The sequence below is a fragment of the Cygnus olor genome, chromosome 3 (genome assembly GCF_009769625.2).
Source record: "Cygnus olor isolate bCygOlo1 chromosome 3, bCygOlo1.pri.v2, whole genome shotgun sequence".
NCBI classification, from domain to species: Eukaryota; Metazoa; Chordata; class Aves; order Anseriformes; family Anatidae; genus Cygnus; species Cygnus olor.
This window is the reverse complement of record NC_049171.1, coordinates 115,132,692-115,158,217: the sequence shown is the minus strand read 5'-3', so window position 1 is coordinate 115,158,217 and position 25,526 is coordinate 115,132,692. Positions and strand designations below refer to the sequence as shown.

General features: G+C 37.9%; 1 protein-coding gene across 13 annotated transcripts in view; it reads left to right on the top strand.

Moving 5' to 3' along the window:
- Window positions 1-25,526, top strand: part of PLCB4 (phospholipase C beta 4) — a 200,677-nt gene that overhangs the window by 141,688 nt on the left and 33,463 nt on the right. For 12 of the 13 annotated variants that reach the window (XM_040551655.1, XM_040551652.1, XM_040551647.1 and 9 more), the window contains 12 exons: window positions 2,389-2,479; window positions 3,389-3,484; window positions 5,025-5,125; window positions 6,829-6,864; window positions 9,562-9,703; window positions 10,320-10,404; window positions 10,636-10,760; window positions 12,686-12,737; window positions 15,031-15,133; window positions 17,294-17,458; window positions 20,232-20,436; window positions 25,293-25,381. In XM_040551655.1, coding sequence (XP_040407589.1) covers window positions 2,389-2,479; window positions 3,389-3,484; window positions 5,025-5,125; window positions 6,829-6,864; window positions 9,562-9,703; window positions 10,320-10,404; window positions 10,636-10,760; window positions 12,686-12,737; window positions 15,031-15,133; window positions 17,294-17,458; window positions 20,232-20,436; window positions 25,293-25,381 — 1,290 coding nt within the window. The remainder of the gene's footprint in view (window positions 1-2,388; window positions 2,480-3,388; window positions 3,485-5,024; window positions 5,126-6,828; window positions 6,865-9,561; window positions 9,704-10,319; window positions 10,405-10,635; window positions 10,761-12,685; window positions 12,738-15,030; window positions 15,134-17,293; window positions 17,459-20,231; window positions 20,437-25,292; window positions 25,382-25,526) is intronic. The other variant, XM_040551649.1, reaches the window with a different exon arrangement.

The window sequence follows — 25,526 nt, the reverse complement described above, 5'->3', positions numbered from 1 at the left end:
GAGTGCTGATCACTACCAGTCCTGTGCTTTCAAAAATGACTAGTGTATTTGAATGTCTACGCTTTTTGGTACAAACATCCTTATCTGATTGTTCAATCTCTTCTGTACAGGGCTCTGGCGAGCAGCCTGGGGAAATCCATCCCCTTGATGTGTGATGCAATATCAGCTCCTATATAAAATACACCGCATACATTGTATTTCCAGGTCATACATAACTCTGCAACTTGCCAGTCACTGTTGAAAAACAATTAATTTTAAATTGCATGGTCTCAGTTGAGGAAACCTTCTATTTCAGCTACGCTTTGCATGCTTTATGCTCTAGATCAGACCCTGAAGTCTAGGTGGCCCCCACTACTGCATTAACAATTAAATTAAGCAGAGTTCCCTGCAGTCTCATTTGGACTATCAAGTGCACTGTAATCTGCATGCACTTCACTCTCCTGCGTGGCAGGAGGTAATAACAGGCACTCCTCCACAAACACAGTGTTTGAGGCTTTAATAGCTTGTTATCCACTGCTTGCAACTACTCCCCCAGTCCTTTGCTACTCTCCTGAGCAATGTGCTCACTGTCTGCCAGCAGCCACCCAAAACCTACAGGCACTCTTCAGTGCTGTGGGAGACCATGTCAAAGAAGATTCTGCTTTATTTGTCGTCTCCTGCCAGGGGCCTCCTGGTATTATCATCTTCAAAACTGTGCTTTTTTTGGGTTTCCTTGCATGTTGCAGGGACAGCAACTCACCAGGCTTGGTGAATATCAGGTCATTGCCATGAAAGGTGCATCTGAGAGAACTAAACCTGTAATGTTGCCTGCTGTATGTAGCACCTTGCCACATTCCTCATAAATGACAACCTCCAGCAGCTTTCAGGCAAGCCTAAAATAAAGCTGGCCAAAGAGAACCATGCTGCTACCTCAGGGCCCAGTAATTAGTCTCAGATGCCTGTGCTCTGTAGCACTACTGAGCCTTCTGCAGTTTGTGCCCCTTCCTTGTTGTGGGTGAATTCAGTCCCCAGCTGCTACCAAAGCAAATGTGGCAGAGATGGCCACAGGAGCCTGAATTGTGTATGAGTGCTTGTTTTCTGGTACTTCTACAGACTGAGGAGGACAGACTTCAGAGAGAGACAGCACTGGCTGAAGCAGATTTAGTTTTAAGGAAATATTCGTCCAAATGGGCATGCAGCTATGCCCTGTGCGAGGGGGTGCTTGGGGATGAACGAGCTCTGCGGCACTGACATCTAGTGGAATTACAACTCAGGCACTCTCAGGAACAGTTGTATTTTGTCTTCATCCAGCATGCCAAAACTCCAATGACTATGCTAGCCCTGGTAGTTATGGATATCGTTACCTTCTTGGAAGGAGGTTTGCACCCATTCTTGTGGAGTTGGGCTGTTTTTTTTTTTGTTGTTGTTGTTTTTTCCCTGGTTGTTAATTGTCACCTCTGCTTCTTTTATTGGGTTTCAAGTTGTGGTGCTTTGTTCTTTTGTTTCTTTGTCCACAATGCTGCTTCTATGTAACTCAGAGTTGGATTTAAGGATCAGAATATCTAAGCATTTCTTCTAAGAATTTTTACTAGTCCTGGCAATATTTTCTACTCCTGTACCATTTATAGTTATCTGGGAACCACAATCCATTATAGTAGTGACTCCCTCTATAATATCCTTAGCAAGCCTAAGGTGGAGAGTGTGTTACTTATCATATCCAAATCTGTTTCTTAGCCTCAGTGGTGTGATGAGGCTTAAATCAGAGGATTTTTTTTACTTTTTTTTTTTTTCCAGTAATATATTTTCTCCCTCCCAGAGTTGGAACAAAACCTTTAGTAGTACTTCCTGTGTATGTCAGACTTGCCATTTGGCTTTCACGAATACTGAAGATGTGACCCTGTAGCCCTGCTGGCAAAAATAGTCTTCACCACTTAGCTAAGGACTGGGCAGAGTTTTCCATTCACCAGTGCCAGCCCACTTTTACTCTGCATATGTAGGCAGCCTCACTTCCATTATTACAGCTTGAAGGGACTATAAAAGGTGAGTTATTTAGAGATGAAATTAAAAAGGGCTAAACTCTGACTTAAACTGCATGTGAGCCACATGTAGAGAAGGAAAGTAGGAAGTCCTCTGATGAATGGTTGGCGGTCTCTTCTGTGCCTACTGCTAGGCAGGACAGAATGGGAGACATTATAACCAGTGTAGATGGGGATGAGCACAGGTTTCCCATGAGATAGGGAAGAATCAGAGGAGACAACTGTAGTCAGACTGCCTCCAAGGGTTGTGCCTGAGGTGGCACTGCTTGTTCACTGCCCCTTACCATTACTGTCCTAAAGTCAAAATCCCCAGTTGAGTTACAGAGAGGTCAAATAGGTGTTATTAAAACCTTTTCTATAAATTATTTTACAGCTTGATCCAGGTAAAGCCTTACCTTCTCCTAATGACCTCAAAAGAAAGATTCTCATAAAGAATAAAAGGTTGAAACCTGAAGTAGAAAAAAGTAAGTAATCTTGTCTTAAACAAAAGTCTAGATTAATTTGAATGGACTTTGTTACTAAGGCTTCCAAATTGCTCATACATTTCTGTTAAAGAATATGAATTACATGTAAATGATACTTTGTTTGCACTTGTGTTTCATATGACTGACAGAGCTTAGGCCTTGCTATCTGCATTCAGCAAGGGCATAGACAGACCTGGAAATGTAACCCTGGGACTTTATCAGATTGCTGTTCAAGCTAAAATATAACACAGATAGGATCTCTAGTAAATTCTGCCTACACTGGTATGTTTACATTGCTGTGTTTTTCCAGGATAAGCAAAAAATGAAATGGAATTTCAAATTGCTCTTTTTCTTGTTATTGCTAGTTCTGATATTTATCTCCTTTCAGTAATAATGTTGCTATCTTAGTTCCCAGTATGGCTGAAGTGATAGACCCTGGTCCTTCTCCAGTAAAAGATAAGCATGCAGACCTTCTGCTGACTTCAGCGATACATGATTGTGTTCATACTGTCTAACTGAAACGCACATGGCAACACAATTGAAAATTCAAGTGCCTTGTCTCCATTTGCATACATCAACCACCAAAGAGATAGCTGTCTACTTATTCTTTGAAGAAATAATATGCTCACTCCAAAGGCCTTTGAAGTCTATGGAAATATTTTCTGTAACTTCAGTGAGCTTTGGATACAGCTCTTACTGACCACTTTTCAGATCTAAGAACAGTATGTGCCTAATGATGCTCATGCTCTGTAAAATTTTATTGCTAACTGAAAACTCGATCTTAAAGATCCCCTTAAATAAAAGTAGCTCTCAGGATCAGAGAATCATTTATGATTGTTCTGATGTATTTAATTGTGCTACAAACTGTTGATGTCATGACTGATTACTTTTTATTTTTCTTATGAACAGAACAGCTTGATGCTTTGAAAAAGATGATGGAGGCTGGAGAAACTGCTGCTCCTGTAAATATCCTGGAGGATGATAATGAAGAAGAAATAGAAAGTGGTGAGGATTTCATAGAGAAGGGCTCTCAAACACTGCCTATTGTAAAACAGTAGACTGGCATCAAGTAGTATCTGCATTACCCACAGAGTCACAGCCTGTGGCAGGAGCAGAAAGTGTGGGCTCAATGCAGGACCATTTATACAGACTTCCAGGCTTACCATCTCATCTCAGATAGATACTACAGCTGCTCCTGGCTCTGTTGTAGGCTGTGGTAGAAATGTGAGCTCAGTTAGTACTAGGGATAATTTTTAACTTTTACTCACTGTTCAGAAATCATACTGGAACAGAAACAAAGTCAATTTTCACTGTACATATATGTGTTGAGGGAGGGAGGGGGTAGAGTGACTGGGAACCTGTAATCTTTGTTTCAAAAAGAGATTTTGTTACTATTTATAATGCTTGTGTCAACATCAGATGGGATTATTGCATTATCATTTATAAGGATAAAATCAAAGATAGGATTTTTCTTGCCAAACTTCAGATGCCTTCAGTTTAAACATCTAGATATGAGCCAATGATGCGGAATGTCTTTATGGCCAACAGAGAAAAAAAACATTTTTAGGTTGTGATTTACCGCACCTATGTCCACCTTCTGAAGAGGTAAATCATTCAGTACCTGCAAGTGTCTGTACCGCTGGTCTGTGACCCATCTGACGCCAAATGTCCCAGCTTTAGCCTATCCCTTGATCCTCTCCTTGATTTTTTCCTAGCACAAAGCCACTGCTGTTACAGTCAGTAAAGTTCAACGTGGTAGATATTCTTGGTGATCCATGGTGTCTGTCCTTGCAGTTCCGAAAGAGACTGAAGTACAGTGATTTTTTGGAGAGGCCTCTTAGTGTCTTTCTTCAAATCACCTAAGAGCACAGAGGTGATTCTGTTGTTTGGCAAGCTGATTTCCATTGGAATGCTTATTTCTAATAATGCTATTATTAATTATGTGCTAGACCTCCAAGAGGCTCAAATAAGTATTTTCTAAAATTATTGTTTAAGTCCAGCTGCGTAATGTGGTTAATGATGTTGTGTTCGTAAGGGACCTTTTTAGCTTCTTTGAGAACACCACGTTCTTATAGAAAATCACCCTCAAAGCAAACGGGAAGGATCCCCTGTAACAGGGGCACATGAGGAGAGACTGACTAGCCACATGAGGAGTTTGGATGCAGGCAACCTTTTTCATCTTTAGTTAGAGCACCCTGCCTTCATTTCTTGTTATTACCCCAAACCTATATTGCTGGTGCATTTTTGTTTGTTTGTTTCTTTGTTGGTGGTGTTTTTTTGCCCTTTTTTTTTTTAAATCAATGATTCCTTCAGAAATACACTAAAAATCTCCCTTATTAACCATGTCAAAGCCACAAGAATCTCAGGCCTTATCTGTAATTTATTACTACTAAATCCTTGGAAATCTAATACCCTGGATTCTATTTCTATATAAAGATATGCTGTAACCAAACCTGTGTATTCAACTATCGTTTGTTTCATGTTTCATGCTAAAACAGCAGTTTGCTGTGGTTTTTGCACTGATCCTTCTTTCTTTTTTGTGCAGCTGACCAGGAAGAAGAAGCTCATCCAGAATACAAATTTGGAAGTGACCTTACTGTAGATGATTATGGTCAAAAAGAAGCTGTTGCCATCAGTGTCAAAAAGGTGGGATTGCTTCTTTCTTATATCTCTTTGAAAGCTTTCCATGGAGGCGGGTGTAAAAGACATTGTGTTTTGTGGAAGCATCACAGCACAATCAGAAGAGTCAAACACAAGATCTTCACCAGATTCTTAATGTTTAGTTTCATGAGAAAACAAAATTTTGTAGATCAAAATACCCCCTGCTAGTTCGGGCAGAATACTTATTTAGGAAACAGAAATGTATGTAGGAAAAAATGTGTACATGAAGTTGGAGGATTTGACCAAACATACTAATTAAAGGCAGCAAGCAGTTTCTTCCATCTGGCTCTGATATTTTACTTTGCATCTCAGTTTCAGAGCCCTAATATGAGATGAGTATTAGCCTTCTTGCTCAGTAAAGTTTTTGGAAGGCTGCATCCTATGTCTTTGTTTCAGGGATTCTTTATTGTTAACTCTTAGGGTAGATTGTCCCTTTCATCTGCAGCAGTAAAGGCAAAATAGGAAGATCACTCTCCAGTGGGGTGGTACTGCAGTGGGGCAGTACCAGAGAGCCAGGTGGCAGACAGCGTAAGAGTCCCCTTTGTTCTACTGGTGCTTGGTTTAGTGAAATTTAGTATTCAGGAACAGAATATTACTTGACAATAATTAGATACAGAACATTGGAATTCAAAACTAAGCCTGCTCTGGTACTGAAGACATTATTGCTACTTGTTACAGGGAGACAAAACAAAACAAAAATTGAGTACTAAGGTGCTTTATCAGATCATGCTCCTCTGTCACTCAAGTGTTTTGGCCACTTCTTCTCACCTGCCTGGCTACCTTTGGATCTTACTACAGATAGAAGTATAGGTACAGAAAATCTTTCGTAGTAGACATTGCCGTTGGCACTGTGTCTCTCTTCAGCAGTATCACAGAGACAACAGACCTGTCACCTTCTTGGTTTCTCTTCAGTTCTCCATCTTTGCTTCTTCAGTATTTTTGTGGATCTTCCCAATGAACTGTTTAACTCCTCTGTTCTAGGGCTGGTTTCACTTGCTAAATCAGCTTGTCCTTAACTACCTGAGCATTTTTCTTTTTATTATTTTTATTTTGTTTTTCAAATTAGTCACTCATCATCAGTATATACCCTTTGTTAACTACTCTGCTTCTTTGCTGGTCAGTGACTTGATCCTTATTCTTTAGGAATGTATATTTAGTGCCAAGTCAACATTTAGCTAAGATACTTGGTACTGGTAGTTTATAATTGAAGACAGACAGCAGAGAGGCTTACTTGTCCCATTGCAAATAGCATCTTGAGATAGGCCTTTTCCAAATGTAGACATCTAAAGCACATTTACAGCTTTCTTAACCCTTAAGTTTTCAGAGTCTGGGCAGCCTACATATCCAGATGATCCTTTGTGCACTCTGGTGTGACATTCTTTCATTCTTCTCTGAAATTTCCAGTCCCCAACATCTAGTGATAAGAGCTTGTTTTGGCTTAACTGTCTGGCATCCTCTCTCCTGTTCTAACTGCTAGCCAGCTGCTGAATTTCATACTTTGTGTACCCAAATTTGAAAGAAACTTCAAATTTTTCATATGGGACAGATGAGCCATGCAACAAAGTGGAAAAGGGTGTACTTTTTGCTAAATGCATTAACTTTTTGAGTTGGTTTTTTTTTTTTTCCTTACTGTGAGTGTTTCCTATTGCATTTTCCTTGGGTAATGCATATATATTTTTTCCCCTTAGGCTGTTGAAGATTCTGAGCAGGAAAACAATAAAAAGGTGACATGTAGGCTGTTACATAGTTTGTTTTATTGCTTTATATATAAAATACATATTACATGCATTCTTAGTGGTTTACCAATTTTATGTGCAGTTTCACTACTCCTACAGTATATTTCTGAAAGTGACTCTGCCTCCTTTCCTCCTCTAGTTGTATACTGGTGTTAGGTCTCAGAAGACGTGGGGACAGACAGGAGTGCATGACTTGTGCCTGCTTAGAAGTGTCTGATCTCAGTCTCAAATGTCATGCACTGGGAAACAGCAGTTCTTTGAATGGTGTTGAGATGCATCTTTCCCATTTTTTTGTTTGGTTGTGTTTTGTTTTATTTTTTAATCTTTTCCCTTACCTTGACTGCACTTTGTTTTCCTCTCTCTTTTTCCTCCTTTTGCTCTCCCTTGGGAATTCTGCATTCCTTCTCCCAAGAATCCCTTCTGTAAGACTCTTTCCACCTCCTTCCACTCTTCTCCATCCTTCTCTTCTGTCATTAAAATTGCTCCTGTTCTAACCACACTTTGTTTCCGTCTATTTTGTTTTCTAAGTGGGTTCTGATTCTTTTCTTGATGGTGGGGAGGTACAAATAACCTAGAAAGATCAACTCTCCCTTTGTTCTCTCTCTCTCCCCCAAAAGTGTCATGTCCTGTCGTAACCTTTACTTTGTCTCTGTAGGCTTTAAGAAACATCCCATCCCTACTTCACCTCCCTAGTTCATAATTTTAAAGTTCAAAATTATTAGCTGTGAACACTGCAAAAAGCATAGCCTGTTCATTTTTAAAAATTGCAAGTCTGCAGGTAACCAAGATAAAATTAGTGGCCAGTAGATTTTCTTAGAAAATGATCATAGAGATGGTGTGTCAGTAATTTAGTCATACAGCTGTACCCTGCAGGGTGCTATTGTTCAGCACTAATGCATACAGTTTTGAATTCCTTTTCACCGTGATTCAGTACTTAGATGTTTTTGGATCAAGATAGTAAAATATGATTAGCAATTCTGAGCAGTCAGCAGAAGGCACATTGAAGAAGCTGGGTTTTTAGATCTTCCTGAATATTGGCCTTCCAATGGTGATGAACCTGAAAAGGACTAGTTCCTTTGAAGGAATTTGGCCTTAATTTGATCTAAACTATATTACAAAATATTGACCTGCTAACAAAAAAGCCTATATTCTACTAATAAAAGCGTGTATCATTTGGCATATTCAGGAAACAAATCTGTCAACCCTCAACATCTGGATTCCTGAAAAGCAGTTGGTTTGAGCCCTGGTGAGCAACATTGAAATAGGCATCAGTTTGACTTCATGGGCCTCTGGAAGTTTAATTCAGTCTAAACTGTGAATAAAACCATGTGTACCTGGACTCATTCTGGTAACTTGTATATTCCACGCAGTACTTGTGACTAATCTTAGCATATCACGGCATATACTTTTTCTTGAAATTCATTTTTTGAAACATGTCAGAACTATATAGCAGGTGCAGGTACATGCCCATAATACTGATAAGTAGATTCACATTTACTTTTATCTTCCATTTCCTGAATAAGTGAGTTGCAGTAGTTTAGGTACTGTGGACTGTCTTCTTCTTCCATGTTTTAATGCTGTGAAGTATGATGACTCTTACTGCCTAAGAAAGAACGTTGCAGTTATTCACTGTTATTCACTATTTGCTGATACAATAATGGAGGAGAACTTCCTGACGAGCACAGATTGCATTCTGAAAATAAAAAGCTGTACTTTAAGAAATTTTGAAGATACTTAGTACTTCCTTGCTGAAGTTCATAGCCTACAGGATGCTAGATTTTTTGGTTGTTGGTTCACTGGTAGGAGAACAAGCAAACAAGTTTGTGGGAAAATGCTGTGAACTGTAAACCTTGCAGAATTTGCATGGATTTACAGAGATTTTTTTCTTCTCCCCAGTGAAAAGAATATGTTTCAAACTGATTTAGGGAAAGGAAAAAGTGGAAGGAAGATTGACAGGTAGACAGATCCGCAAAAGTTGGCAGGTAGATCCACATGAGAAGTGCTTCATATTGTGGTTTTCTATGATGTGAGATACTTGCAGAAAACTTGCAGTTCTATTAAAATATAGTGTATCCTCATGTAAATGATGGATTCACATATTTATTCTTGTAAGTGGCCAGAGATATGAGCTTGGTACTGTGTCTCTTGTTGGTCTTGTGACATCCATCTCTCCAATGAAAGCTGTAAATCCTATTTTTTGGTTTGCTTTTATTAGTAACAATTAGCAATTGAATCAATTTGTGTTTTGATGCTGAGAAAGTTGTACTCAGTATACAGTGTGCGCTACTGCCACAATTGTTATCAGAAAGTGTGTACTAAATTGCGGTTCTTAGGAATTTATATGACAACGAGCATGATCTCCCAGCATTGTTCAGTCCATTGTAACGTTTCTCTTTTATTCCCCAAATTACCCTACTAACATCATGAAATATTTACCCACTGCTTAGGATCTTTTTTTTTTAATCATTGGTCCTCTCACATGCATCCTATAATATTGAGAATGTTTGGTGCATATATCAGCAAGAAAATAAATCATAATTTGTGACATGAAATTTCCTCTTTTCTTATATAAATATGCATTTTCTTTAACTTTCTGCAGATTCAGGTATAATTTTGTGTCACATTTGAAAGTCTAACAGTATTTGCATACACAAATAGTGATTATTCTTTTTAATGTGTTTTCAGGGTTTAGTAACTGTCGAAGATGAACAAGCGTGGATGGCATCTTACAAATATGTAGGTGCCACAACAAATATACATCCATATTTATCAACAATGGTCAACTATGCTCAGCCTGTAAAATTTCAAGGTTTCGATGTAGCAGAAGGTAACATAAAAGGTTGAATGAAATAAAAGTATTTGTCTGCTTATTCTAGGTAGTTTTTTTAATCTCTATATTTCATGAATTTAGAAATGGTGGAAGATTTATTTTAATGACTGTCATCTGTCTCCCTGAATATAAAGTTAGCATGCTATTCTATTGATCATCCACAAGGAGTCACTAAATTACCGGGAGAATATGAAGCTGTTGAGGTTGATTATATTCTATAGACCCTTTCAAATAAATTACTTTTTTTTAGTTCATCTTTCTGTAAAGTAAGGTGAGAGTGGTTGTCACAGTGGTCAGCAGTTAGCTGAAGTTTTCATATTGCACCATTAGACCATTTATCATGTTGTTTGTCTTATCTAGCAACACAACATAGGCTCTAAAGAGCAATTTTCTTGTAATGAAAAAATTAAAGTTTCGTTAATTTCCCAGAAAGTGAAAGAAAGTGGCAAGTCAGAATTGTTGCTTAATTTCTCTGCAGTATAATTTGATTCAATGAGTGACAGATAATGGGGAAGCAGACCTAAATTTGCTATATCCTTCTGTTAGCCATAGTGTATTATTTTGAATATGACATTACAAAAGTGCTTTAAAATATCTTGTCTCTTCTTTCTAGAACGTAATATTCATCATAACATGTCTTCTTTCAATGAATCAGTTGGACTAGGGTATTTGAAGACCCATGCCATTGAGTTTGTGAAGTATCCTTTCAAGTCTTCCTGGCTATTACTAGGTCCTCCTCTCTATTAATGCTACAGATAAACAACAAATGAACATTTCTGGGTTTGCAGTGTTCCACGTCTATAGTGGAACAAAGAAAGTAGCTTTATAAGATAAGAAATAGTAAGATTAATGTAAGAAATACTGAAGTTACCAGGATGTGACCATACATTTCTATGATGTTATTTCATTTTCCTTGATGAATTATACAGTTATAATAAACGACAAATGAGTCGGATATACCCAAAGGGAGGCCGAGTGGATTCAAGTAATTACATGCCTCAAATTTTCTGGAACGCTGGCTGCCAGATGGTCTCACTGAACTATCAGACCCCAGGTAGGCAGCAACGACCAATGAACCTCGATCCTAAAGAATGATTTGGGCAGTAACTCTCAAACAGATGCCATGGATTTGCTTCTGGCATTTTTTGAGGAAACGGACATATGGCTAAATAATGTGGTGGTGGGGAATTATGGAAGCGTAAGATAAGGAGTAATGAAAAAGCTCTACTTTGAAGGAAAATTTAGCCTCCTTTCATGGAAAAATAATAGAGTACTATAACTTCTCAAATTATAATGTTTTATTAATAAAAATATTAATTGCAGGGGAATCACTGTTTTCACAAAACACTGCTTTGGCACAGTTTTGTGCACGTCTCCAAAGTAAAGATGAAGGGAGTATACAAATTAAGATGGTAAAAAGTAGTGACTGTGCCAAGTGCATTTCTAGACCAACTGATGTGAAGTGTTAGAGAGTCATGTGTTTAGGATCAAAGAATGAGGTCTGAGATCACATCTTGGAGAACAATACCCAGGAATGTAAATGCCTCTCCACAGCAAATACTGAGAGGAGATCTATTGTTCTGTTCAATCAAGGTGTGAGTATAACTAACAGGGTGTTTATTTTGTTTCCTTTCCTAATTAATACAGGAAAGTCTTCAGCTGTATATGTAACAGCAGTTTTTCCATTTTCATCTTCTATCTGTGATAGGACCAATGTTCTGTATTTTTTTGCTTTTCTTTTCCTTCAGTGGTGATTTTGGTACTGTAGAAACTTCTAATGATCACAAGCTCTGTCCTGCAAAGCTTTGCACCCTTGCCATGACTGCTTTCTAACTGAGGAGGCAAGAGAAAGCTGTACTGGAGTACACTGCTCGTAAGCCAGTCACTGAACATGGTTTGGAGATCAGAGCACATATGCAAGCTTCACTCTTCTCCCAGTACTGCCTCTGCCATTGCACATTGTTCTCAGCCCCTTTGTATTGCAGAGTAAGAGTGTTAATTTTGTAATTGGAAATGAACAACTTTCCTCTGTTAGTCTTCCATGTTCCAACAGTGCTGGCAAGCTGAAGAACAGTTGAGGAAATAGAAGCTAAGGCTGTCCAGTAGAATAAATAATACCTCATATGAGCATATGAGGATCTTGTATTTTGTGTAACAGAGAATATATAGAAGAAATTTTGTTCCCTTTAATAAGTAGTGTCTATGAGCAAAAGAAGACCTTCGTTATTGCTAAACAAGGATGTTGTATTCCAGTGTAATTTGAAGAGTGCAGGAAAACATATCATAAAGTTTGGGAGAGGGTTTCAGTTTACTCTTCTGTCTTTATAGACAAATGCCATAATAATGCACCGAATAAAACTCAGGTGCCTTAAAAGTTGAAACTAAGCAATGCTGCTGTGATATCTGTGATTTCTTTTTGTGGTACGTTATTCAATTAAACCCTTAGAAAAAGTGCAATATTCATCTCGCCTTCTTTAAGACATCAGGATACAGGCATCTTCATCAGAGGTGGTTCTGTATGGTCACTGTAGAGAAATACACAATTCCAGAATGTTTGCTTTAGATGTCTATCTTAGAACAAAATTAATTTCACTGTTAAAAGTGTCTGTTATTTAAAGTGATTCTAGATCACTAGCATGAATAGAGAAATCCGTACTGTAAATGCCAAAAATTAGATGACTAAAATCCTATCCCAGGTACTTAACACAACCACTGGCTATGTTTGAATTCAGGGAGAAGCTGTTTTCTAAGCACAGCTTGTGCTTCAGCTTGGTTGATAAAGCTGTTATAAATGTGAAGAAACCTGAAGTTTTCATATTGCTTCCTTTTGGTTTGTAGGTCTGTATTTTATATGCATTAAATTTAATTTTCATTTAAACTGATTATTCTGGACACGCAGTCTTATTTTCTTCTCTAAAAAGGATTGTTCATGATCTGCATTATTCAGGAAGAAAGAGTAATATTCTTCTCTTTTGACAGATTTAGCAATGCAGTTGAATCAAGGAAAATTTGAATATAATGGATCATGCGGGTGAGTGATGTGATTTAAACTGTTGTCACTGTGTATCAGAATTCTTTACTGTGGCTTTAATAAAATTTTGTCACTATTAATTATATGTTAAAAAAAGAAAAATGGGATGCTAAGTGAGGAGTAGAAATTAACAGAATTCAGGGAAATGAGTATGCTTTTTAATGATGCCCAGTTTTTAAAGATGAGATAGAAGAAGCTTTGTGTACAAATTATGAAGATGATCAGGAATACCATTCACGGGTACTTAAATCCATCTTCAGCTTCTGTTGTCAATTTTTTTTTCAAAAATATGACTCAGAATGAAGATTCATTGCAAGTTCACAGAAAAGCCAAATTTCCCTGGAATAAATTGAGGTTTGTTGTTGGTTGGTTGGGTTTGGTTTTTAGCCTGTATTTTGTGTGGAGAGCAGATTTCACAGAAAACGGTGTTTCATCTCTAGGTTCTTGCTCATTATTTTTGCATGAAAAGGGGTTCTAAAGCGATGTTGATAGATTTTTTTGGATGCTGAGTTTATACCTTAATAGGATAGATTGATCTTTAATATCAAGAGAAGGGAAAAAGTTTGAGGAATTGTAGGAAATGACAGTCCAGAAACACATTAAAGTCTGCAAACTCATCCTGGAGAAAAAACATCTCTTTTACTCACAGAAGTCTTATTCAGAAGGAAAATCTGAGTAGATGGAGCTTGGTAAAAATTCTTCTGCTGCAGAATGGTCAGCATAGTACTTTGCCTCTCCATGCCTTCTTTTCAAATGTGAACTCTTCCGATAGAGGCTGTTGGGTTTCTCAAAAGTGCAATCTCTGGTCATGTCAGGCAAAATAACAAAAACAGAAGAAAACAAAATTCTTTATGCCAGAATATGGTTCCTTTTTTATTTGATTCATTAGCCTAGTAGAAGAGCAACTATGTACTTCTGGCAAATTCTCTGAGACAGGCTTCATTATCCACTAAATTTCTTGGATCTTGTGTGAGTCTTCTGGTATTACAGTAATATAGTGGTAATAGTAATATAGTGGTAATATTTTGTAAATGTGGTGCTGTTTCATCACAGAGAGAAAACACTCAGGGCAATGAAAATTAGAAATTACATTTCCTTCAGTCTGTTATCCTTTTTTTTCTCTGATTTACAGTTTTCATGCTGGTGAAACGAGAGCATGAACATTTTTTATTTCAGCAGGCCTGAAGTCTAGGCTTAGCATGTTTCAGATAGTTCCCTTTTGCCCATAGTCTACTTTAAATCAGTAAAATATTATGAAATTACACACATTTTTAATGGGAGAATAGTAAGCAATATTACTTTCCTAAACAGAAACCATGTTATGAAAAATAGGAGAAAATGCATTGAGAGTCTGTCTTTCAGAGTTTTTCTAGCATTTTTTAAGTTATTCCTGAATCCTGTGTAGGACTTTATAACATTGTGTACCAGTGATTTGCTAGAGAGGCTATAATGTGGATTAAAAAAAAAAAAAAAAAAACAACTAGCAACTGCTGTCTGTCAGGGCTACAGAATTAGCAAGATGACTCCAGTTACACATTTTCTTCCACCAGTGGAACAAAATTCCTGTCATATAGCGTAGCATTTTTGTGGATCAGCTACTGTTTTATTCTGATGGCAGAATCCTTGGCTTTTGATTCACCAGTGCACGTATTAGCTTCATTGATATGTTGATCCAGTGTATAGTCCTCAGGGATGTATTGTAAGTGTTATTATGGTAGTACCTTTCGTGCTACTATAATTAACAATCTGTCAGTACTAATATCAGCTGTTTTCCCCAAGGTTTTATAACCGAGATGAAAAAATTAGCTTCAAGCTGAAATTTATTGTATGAGTCTTGACTCTCTGGAAGTGCTTCATTTAAAAAAAAAAAAATAATAATTTTTTTCAATTGTATTTTTCTGCATTTTTCTCTGTATTTTTCAAAAGCATTAAAGAAATAAAGTAAATGAGAGCATCTATTTTTTATTATATGATAACTCACTGTATTTTTAAAATGTGTTACTAAATTTTTTTGAAATGTCCTTTATTACATTACATTTAGTTTCCTCTTGAAATCCAGGATTGATTTAATCCCTCAGTAGCTGGTAATTCAAAATTAAGATTAACATTTATCTCTATTCTAGGTACGCAGTGTTATTTCCTCACACTTGCAGCTAGAATGAGTCTGTATTTCACAGTGCTGTAGGAGAGTTCATTGTTTAAAGCTAGAACATCCATTTCCACTTATTATGTAGTTAATACAAGTTCAGTTTCCACAAAAGAATAACTTTCTTCTTCTTTTTCTTGAAATAAGCTATCTACTTAAACCAGATTTCATGCGGCGACCAGATCGAACGTTTGACCCTTTCTCTGAAACTCCTGTAGATGGTGTAATTGCTGCAACATGTTCTGTACAGGTAAAACTGCTACAGACTTCTGTCATCTCAGGACATCCAAAATCACATTTAAATGTGAATAGAAATAGGATAGTTGCAAAAACTGTTTGGGTTGTCTGTATGTCCTCAGATTTTTTTCTTTTTTTTTTTTGTTAGCTGTTGTTGTTTTTTGATGGCAAGTTATGTTTACTTGATCTGAATTGAACGTGATATAATTAGAAATGATTTGTTATTACACATTATCACTGAATGTTAAGCCCCCTCATGCTCTTCTTGATTTACATCAGAAACGAGTAAATGAGTGGAGTTCATTTCTGTGGATAGTATGAAACTGTACAAACTTCACTCCTCACCACAGGGCAAGGAGGAATATGGGCATATGTGGACAGGATATTTTCAAAATGAGTAGAGAAAAGTGGCTCCTGTGATTGAGGTCATTACTTTAGACTCATCTATGACTAGCAAAGTCCATAAATCTTCTGTTGTGGTTCCAAAACATGGCTAGGCATCGCATTTTGGTAATTGTTTGTAAATCCTGTTTTCTGACTTGACGCTTGGCTCTCTTTGCTCAAATACCCTATGTGCAGCTTAACAAAAGTTTGGCTTTCAGTTGTCTCTTTCTGTGTGTAGCATAGAGATCTCAAAGTCTCTCTGAACGAGGATTCATTGTGCATTGTAGAGAATTAAGTTTCATTTGCACCTCCAGAAGAATAAAAACTTAAAAATTAAAACAAAATTTAAAGGCAGTACAATCTCTCCAAGGAGGAAGTGGGATCTGGCGGTGAGAACATAGTGCTACAAAGCACTAGAGATGGTTCTTAGATCACTTATTTTGTCACTTGTTTTTCTTGAGTGACTAAAACTTGTGTATAATTCCATGCTTCTTCCCTGAACCCGTAAGAATGGAATAATAATGTCAACCAATTCATTCAAGAATTGTGGAGGAAAAATATAAAAGGTTTTGTTTGCAATGATTACTGTTTGGTGCCTACTCTGAGCTGGGGCTTTGCTGAAGAATGCTGTACACATTTGATACATGGGAAGATACAGTCCTTACAGAGGAGAATGTACTATCTTATTAAATAGAAAACACGCTCGGTGGATGTAAACAGCAGGAAGAGCGCACAGAAGAGAGAGAAAGAGATGGATCAGGGTTATATAAGGAGTCCATCTTCTGCTGCATAGTCTCTTGATTCTGAATTTTATTTGTACTGCAGTGATAGCTAGAAGCCCTGACAAAGAGCAGGATTCCCCTTGTAGATGCATACTGTTATTTAAAAATAAAAAAACTGTAAGAGTAGACCAAAGCCAGTGCTGGTGCCCCTCAGCCACAACATTTTTCAGGTTTGTTATCCAGAGTGTTCCCTGGAAGAATGTTAGATCATGAAAAGAAAAGAATGTCTCAAATGAGCTTAGATCTGCAAAATTGCGTTTCAATGATTTTCTTCCCTCCTTGATCTTAGTAATGAAAACATTAGCTGTATTTTTAAGCAATAGATCATCTTGGTGGAATATAAATTTGCCCTGGAGTAATCACGGCGTTTTGTTTGTTTGTTTGTTTGCTTTTTAAGCATCATGCATTTCCCAGACAAAGAATATGGAATTAGATTGACATGTGATTTCTATAAAACCTGCACCAAAGAGAAAGAAGAGCAACAGGTTCCTTTTACATCTTTGTAGATGAGACACATAATAGATTCTGAACAGAAAAGTTTAAAGCATGTTTTGAGAGCAGTTGCAAAATAGTAGTGCCCAATGTGCTTGTTTCATTCAGCATATTTTGTTAAAATTTTGAATGCCTCTGTAGACAGCAGCTAATTGGGCTCTTGTGTTATAACTTGTTTATAACTTTTAATACCATAACATAGTGACTGAAGTAATTTTTTGTCACATTTCACATTTATAGAGTTTACTCTGTAAGTTCATATAAGAGAACTAAAATGAAAATTAAGGTTATATTCAAGGTCTTATCATAATTTTTCCAAGTAAGTGCAATTTTAGCGGTAATTATACCATTTTCATATGATTAAATACATATCTGTTCTGTATAAAGCTTTTGTCAGAGTGCTTTCACTAAATAAAAAATTATCCATATTTCCAGTATTCATATTGTGCTGTGTACATTGTATTGTTGATATTCTCTGTACTGCTTTTCCTAACTCTTCTGTTATTATGTTGCAGGTAATATCTGGTCAGTTTTTATCAGACAAAAAAATTGGTACGTATGTAGAAGTGGATATGTATGGTTTACCCACGGACACAATACGTAAAGAATTTCGAACACGCATGGTGATGAACAATGGTCTGAACCCTGTTTACAATGAAGAATCATTTGTATTTCGAAAGGTAGGATATTTGGAAAGTACTGTTTGTCGTTGCCAGCCCTTTTGCACATGAGCATCCTTGCTCACTTGAGCTACCTTTCCCTGCTTCAGTCTGACTGCTCACATGAATAAGTGCTGCTCCCATGAAAAAGGGTTTGTAGGGTTCCTGTTTACTACAGTAAACAATCTAAAGCTGAAAGAAGCTTTCAAGAGATTTTTTTTTTAATTTTGCATTGTTTTGCTTTTCTAATGGATAACCTCTGTAGCTGTCACATGATTTTTTGTTTCTGTTTGGCTTTTCCCTCCCCTTTGCTTCCTCTTCCCACTCGGAGGTAGCCACCTCCATCGTGGCCATGCCTGTGTTCAAGGTATGCAGTCTGCTCAGAATGAGCCCCCGCTGGTGGACACCATCATTCCTTGGAGATTTCTTCTTCCCTGCCCTGGCAGTGGCTGCTATCTTGCACTGTTCCTTCAGCCCAGAGGGCAGGTGAGATGCTGCATCCAAAGCTAAGGTCAATGTTGTTACATGGAAAAGTTGGAAGGGTGCTGTGTTCCTCAGATGTGTTGCCAGCTCCCTCCTCCATGTGCATTATGTACCTTTTTTTTTCCTCAATAACAAAAGAAAAACAAACCTTTTTTTCTTAGTATGGGGGATTTAAAAAGAGAGATCAGTTGTTATTGCCCATGTTCAGTTTTTATCTCTCAGTCTTTATATATATGACACACACATATATATATTTTTTGTCAGCTGGAGTTTCATCCAGACTACATGTGTTAGCAGTGCTGTCTTTGAGAGTGTCTGTTTTGCTTACACCTGTTTTGTTGTCATGCAGAATTGTTGCTCTTTTATTCCAAAGTGACAGACTTTGCCGCGTGGTGATACCACTTTACTCTTGGGTATACGACACACATCATCTGCTTTCTAAACAGTATAACTATTTTTAATAGAAATGTAATTAATGCAAGAGACTCTTCTGGACTCAGATATTTTCTGAAATGAATGTGAATTCAAGCGCTTTACCCTGTGTATGAGAAGGCCCAGGGAAAGCGCTTAAGTACATGACAGGCAACCATGCTGCCCATGGCTTGCTAGCCATATGGCCAGCATCTGCTCCTTTCCAATTTGTCAAATCAAAAGGCCCATAAAGTACAGGGTGCACTCAGCTTCATTGTAAAAGCAGGGAACCTGTATATCATGACATGTATATGATGGCTGATGCTAATATTCCTTGGACTTTCTGCTCTACTCTGCAATAAACAATTACATGGTCATACATTCTCTCAAGTAACTCATACTGTAAGCCAAGAGATTATTTTTCTTCATCCCAGGTCATTATTGTATCAAGCTCAGCACTGTAATCAAAACATATATGTTTTGATGACCAAGGCAGATGAATAGCGTAAGCACAGCAGGAACAGTTCTTCTGGTCGAAGGAAATGAAAATGTGAGGTGCACAGTGCTAAAATGTCATGAGGGTGGGAATGCCTTCGAGGATACCCTAGAACAAATGAACAGAGAGGGAACTATAACCCTCTCAGTCCCCACTCCTGCTCCCTAGTCAGTCTCTGAGCCCATCAAGTAACAAAAGATGTACTCATCTGTGGCCTGTAGAGGAGAGATCTTACCTGACCTATTTGGGTTACAATGTTCTCCTTAAGCTGATGTTTAATCCTACACAGTTGTTCTCAGGTAACATGTTCGATTGTTCTTCTGTCATGTTTTGTTGTTTTTAATTAAAATAAAGCTTCAGTCATTCTAATCAAGTTCTGTGTTGTCACTCTGTTGTGTAAGGGGAAATGTGGGTCAGTCCTGGTGGTAACCTGTGCTGTGAGTGAGTAGTTATCACTCATCCTGAGCAATAGAGCAGGACATCTATGAATAGCTCAGGTGGGTTCAGAAACCAAAAGCATACTTTATTTTGTGGCTTCTAAAACCTAAAGTTAAAGTGTTAGGGGGAAAGTCCAAGGCTGATGGTAGATGCAATTTACTTAGGTCTTTTGTACCATAAGCATCAGTGAATAGAACTGGGTAGGGAAAGATTGGGAAAACCTTTCCCAGCATACAGTCAAGGCAGACTGACACAGAGGCTGCACATCTTGGTTAGTCTGTCTCCTCCTTGCTGCTCCACACAGAGGCAGCATCTTTGTTCTTGGGAAGGAAGGGGATTTTTTGCTATTCTTTTGGTCACTCAAGGTGAGAGCTGACAGATGCAGATAGCTGGCAGCATTCCTGCCCACCATGCATACCTTTCATGTTGTGACTACCCACTTTGGCTGGCAGCACACCATTTCAGCAGGTCTTTCACCCTGTCTTGTCCTCTGTCTGCTTCTCCACTCTGCAGAACCCAAAGTTCAGCATACATCCCCATTAGCTTGTGCTTGCATTCCTTCCATTCTTAATTGCCCTTTTGGATACATCCCAAATCCAGTCTTCGGGTCACAATTCCTCCTGATTCAGTGTTATCTACTCTTCAGTTGCCATGGTATCTGCCATTTCCCAAATAGTATTTACCTGCCTGTTATTGATGTCACCAGTAACGTAAAATAAATACGCAAAATATTTAGCTAGTGTAAGTGTAAGAATGGATAATTCTGAAATTACCTATTATTTATGGTGAAAAAAAAATCTAGGAAAGGGAATCTGAAAGTATGTGATTTGCAAGGACTGATGTTATCTTTCAGTGATGAGTCTGTTTCTAGCATACAAAGTGAATGAGCAGATTGCTTCAAACATGGGAGGTGGGGAGGGTGCTACTGTATTAGTCATTAAATTTCTTCGTTTTATGGCTTTCCAGGTTATTCTTCCTGATCTGGCTGTCCTGAGAATAGCAGTGTATGATGACAATAATAAGTTGATTGGTCAGAGGATCCTGCCTCTGGATGGTCTGCAAGCAGGTTACAGACACATTTCACTTCGGAATGAAGGCAACAAACCACTCTCTCTTCCAACGGTTTTCTGCAACATTGTGCTTAAAACATATGTGCCTGATGGTTTTGGAGGTGAGATAAACCTGTACCTCCGTGTACTGTAAATCCTGAGTGTTGCTGTGGAAGTGCTGAAGTACTGTGGTGTCAGTATACCAGCCAGGAGTAGACATGCAATGCTGGAAAGATGAGGTTTCTGCTGGAAAGATGCCGTGGAAACCTCATGTCTTCAGTTTAGAAACCAGGTTTCAGACCAAGTAAATCGGTGTTAATGGTAACGAAATGTGTCCCGTTAAATTACAAAAAATTATGGGACATAAACTAATGCTAGAGTTTGTTTTCTGTTTGTTAATACTCGGAAGGCTTTATTTTTATTTTTTTCTGATATATAGGTTTGCAAGGGTGAAATGTGTTTAAGCTATAGTGTTTGTCCTATAGGTCTAGACATGCACTCTATCAAACAAAGCCACTTTGGTAGTCCTGGGAATATTGCTGTATTGTTGTTAAAAATGGACAGTGAAAGAACTTAGTGTCTGAAAACATTCTGCGTTTTTCTTTCCCAAGTTTATATGTTTTTAGCATGTTGTAATTATATTTGGATTTTCAGGGAAGTTGTTTTTAATCTGAGCCATTTCCATGATCAGTTTGGCAGGGCTATCATTATTTATACTGAGCAGTGGCAAATTGCCATGTCTGGATACGAGCAAGCAGCTGAGAATAATCATTACACCACTTAAATCTGTGTAATGTGTAAGTTCACGCTCAGGGTGTACCTCTGGGAATTGTGTTCTTCACTGCAGATGAAATTCACTTGTGTATTAGACAATATGTAAACTACTTAAAACTGCAAACTAGAAATTATATTAAATGTTTGTGCTCTGATTCTGCAGCAAAATGAAGCTCAACTTGAAGTTGATTGGTGAGACATTGTTAATAAAAAAAATATTTTGCTTTTTGCAAAAACAATATCAAATTTGGTATCTATGCAAAGAATTCTTGGTGGCTTTTCCGTAGTACAAATTGGAGAAAGAGAAGATTTACCTAGTACATTAGATATTGTATCTAAAAGACTGTTTGCTGGTATTTACCCAGACTTTAAAAAATAAACAGGCCTAGACCTCAATAACAATAATTCCATGGAAGAAATATTTACAGAAGCATTTATATAGGTCACATGTGAAACCCTGACTGTTGCAAGTCAGCTGGAGTTTTGCCACAGGTCTTGGAGCTCTGCCATGCCTTCATGCAGCATATTTCATCAACAGTATTTAACTTCAGGGACTCTGAAGACAAATGTAAGCTTCTGCTTAAGCTTGAGATCCTCAAGGCTGTAATTGGATCATGAATCTAAGGGACACATTTAAGCATGTGCTTTAATTTTTTTCTGAACTTAAGGACAGAAAAGTTGCCAGTAGATGACTCAGCTAAAATATTTCCTAAACTAGGGACATGCTTCTGATTTGGGATTGACATTTTTCTGAATGATACCACCCTTTTTTTAAGAGTAGAATTTAAACTTAGAGGACTTTAGTATGGTTCAAGTGGCTGAGTGTGCTGGTTGTATAGTAAGAAAGTATTATTGTTTTTTAAGCACGTTATGCAAATTTGTAAATGAAAGAATTGCTTTTCATATAGAATTTGAACAATTTGGTTTAGAATTTGCAAATTGTGTGCAGCAGTACTGGTTGATCTACTGCATTGTCACAATTACTACAGGTGGTTTATCTGGCAGACTTGAGGACTTAGAAAAATATTACAACCCCTAAGTATAATTATAATTACAATGAAGTGCTGCTAGAGTGAGAAAACTGGATGTCATGTCTTGGTGTAGTGTTGGGAAAAACAGGCTCCATATTAATATGAACTAAATGAGTTCACTTATTCTTCTCTCCCTTCCCCAGATAGCTTTGATGTGCCTCATCTATTTTTCTCATCGATATAGAGCAAGCTGATGAACAACTGTGAAATAACTTTTGACGCTCATGTGGAATCATTAATATTCTCCTGGCATGTGTTTTTAAGTACCTATCATCTGCAGTGCACCTCTTATTGTTTTATGAGCTATCATTAGGATCTCCATGATTGTTTTAGCAAACCTGTAGGAAGGTATAACTTGATTCAATAGCTGCCTGCTTTCTTTTGATTTTTTAACTTGTATGAGTAGGATTTAAAAACTTGTACTGAATAATAACTCATCATTAATCTATTATAGTTCTTAAAAGATGCATAATTTTATTTTTTGTACAGTTTACTTATTTGTGTGTGTGGTTTATCTGCATCAGCTACTCTGTCCAAATAAAACAAAACACTGGTGCAAATTAATGCAGATGAAGGAGCATTCTCCAAAGAGAAGCTTCTGTAGTAGAAATTTGTACGTCACTAATCATGGCTGCTTAGGTTAGTGGTTAGAGTCCTCTGTAATGTATTCTTCCCATGATTTTCCCCCTTCTATATTTAATAGGGATTCTTTTCTAGAATGCTATTCCCTACCCCCACTTTACCTCACTGAGGAAAGAGAAACGTAAACAAAGGACAAATGACAGTGTGAAAAGCAGTGATGAGTCACATCCCACTTGTAGAAATGCTGAGCCATTGGTGTAGTGCTCATATGGTTAGTAATACAATGCACAAAGGTCTCATTCTCCCAAACATGTTAGTCATTTTTACCTTGAAGCTGATGATAATCAGCTTCTATTTTCAAATGACGCATCATGTTAGCAGGGTAGTCCTGGGTTTTCATTGAAGAGTAAGTGCCAAGGACAAAAAGACATGGTTACTAAGTTAGGCAAGAGGGAAGCACTCAGTTCTAAGCTGCCATGGGTATGGCTGAAAATAAATTCTTTGTTTTTGTGTATATAAAGTACAGTTTCAGAAGACATAGTTGGGTCACCAGTTACTGGAGGCAACCTATTTGGGAAAATAAAGGGAGCCGTCAAGATTAATGCTGCCTATTTAATACAACTTTTGTGGGAATGGCAGCCCAGTCTATGCTATTTTGCTTGAGAAATGCATCCAGTGACTTCAAAGGAGTTCACAGACAACTTAGGTTGAAAAAGAGATTATATAGTGCAGCCCCCCATTGGAACAAGATAGAAACTTCCTCCTGAAGCTTTTGATGGGTTGGATGTTTATTACAGACATAGTCAGTGGGCTGGCTTCTCTGTCTCACATTGCTGTAAGCTAATTTGGAAAATAGCCAAAAATATGACATGGAACATGGACAACATTCAAATAATGAAAACTGTGAGTGTCAGAACTGTCACTGCAGAAATAATTGTCTATTATGCTAGTGAGTCCATTTAAAATGTAAGGGTACAAAAACATTTATCTTTTACTTGTAAGCAGCTGAAAATAGGGCTCAGCAGCATTCTGCAAAGAAAAAAAAAGATTCCTTGCAAGTGAGTCACCTTCCTTGGTCTCCCTAATGGTCATGACAAAAAGCCTGAGTTAATTAAATGGCAACATTTTGTAATGAATGATGAGTCGGGCTGCAGCAGTTAAACTTCCTTTCCTAAGTTACTGCTCTGACAAGGGAGGCTTATTAACTGAGACCAGTGACCCTTTTGTCCATAATACTGAAGTTAAAGTGTCAGAAGGATCATCAAAACAGATTGCTGCTGTGGTCTCTGAATGTGTTCTTATTGTAGATAGTGAACCAGTGTAATTTGTAAAATCATTTCTTGCTGCGGAGGGCCTCCTTTGTCATTTGTGAATTCTTTGACTGTTTTGAAATTAGTCATGGAAAAAAGATTATTCAGTATGCAGGTAAAGATTTGTGTTTCTTTGTCTTCCCGTGGACCTATGCTTACAGCTTTATCACTGTATATGGAAAAAGCATTCTTTAATCTATATGGTTAAACTTACACAGTGCAATTCTTAATTTTAGCTTTATATATTTCTGTCACACTCCAGCAGGGGCTGGTGGGCTGAACACATAACATATTTGCCCCTACTCCTGGCCCAAATTCTGGTGTCATGCCAGTTGTGCACTGACTTCAGTGGCGGTGTCCAATTTTATTGGGAACAGCTAAGGTTGTGGTTCAGGTAGTTGGTGTGCCAATGGCCAAAATGATCACAGCGCTGTACTCTGTAGACTCATTCACACAGCAGGTTAGAAGAAACGATGCCAGCACCTAGTACAGCCTTCACTCTGGCGTGAAATCCTGGAGGAACCAACCTCAGATCCTCACTGTCTACTGGGGAGCAGAGGGTGGAAAAGGGTTACTGAATACGAGGAAACAAGGGAGATCATTACTTTTTCCTGGAGCTTGTCTTTAATACTAACCGCTTTAGCAGAAGAGCCTGATAGTGTCCGTTACTGAGTAGAGCTACGATACCACTAGCAGTACTGTGGCATGGGCCAGATTCAAATATTGGTCATTAACGGTTCACAGAAAAGCCATTTCACAGCCTTCCATGTTGCAAGTGTGAAGCATCACAAAGGCGAGTGAGACTGGATTTATCTGATCACTTTAACCACCCAAATGAAATTGCTGTTTAGCTTTGTGCTTGAACTAGGAGATATAACAGAGCATCTTCTACAATTCCCTGCAATCCCAAGTCAGTCAGCACCCCCTCAAATAACCAAGGGGCGAAGTTGTTAGTACTGTGTCACTCAGGACATCCCATTCTGCTGTCAAATTCTAGTGACATCAGCCGTGAGGAACTTAAAGTAACTGTGCTCTGCTCTCCAAAATAAACCACCTGGATTAATGTCACTCCCTTGGCACTTCATAAACTGATTCATGTTCCTGATGTGTTCAGGTGCTCTGGTGATGAGTGCTTTCAGTCCAGGCAAATTCACTGTAGAAAGCTGGGGTGTTGTTGCAAGCCATGGCTGATATAACAGTAGTAGAATGAAGGTCTTATAAAAGATGAATTTCTAAATGCCTCTGAAGATGATAAAAAGTTGATTATTTTTTTTCTTACAGATATTGTGGATGCTTTGTCGGATCCAAAGAAATTTTTGTCTATAACAGAAAAAAGAGCGGACCAAATGAGAGCTATGGGCATTGAAACCGTAAGTAGAACTTAATGACAAACAGCCCATTTATGTTCATATTATGAAAGTTTTTTTTATAATAGAGGATGTAAAATGTAGGTTGTGAAAAGATCACCGTCAGTTGTCTGTGAGTTTAGTTCTTTGATTTTTGGATTGCTGCTTT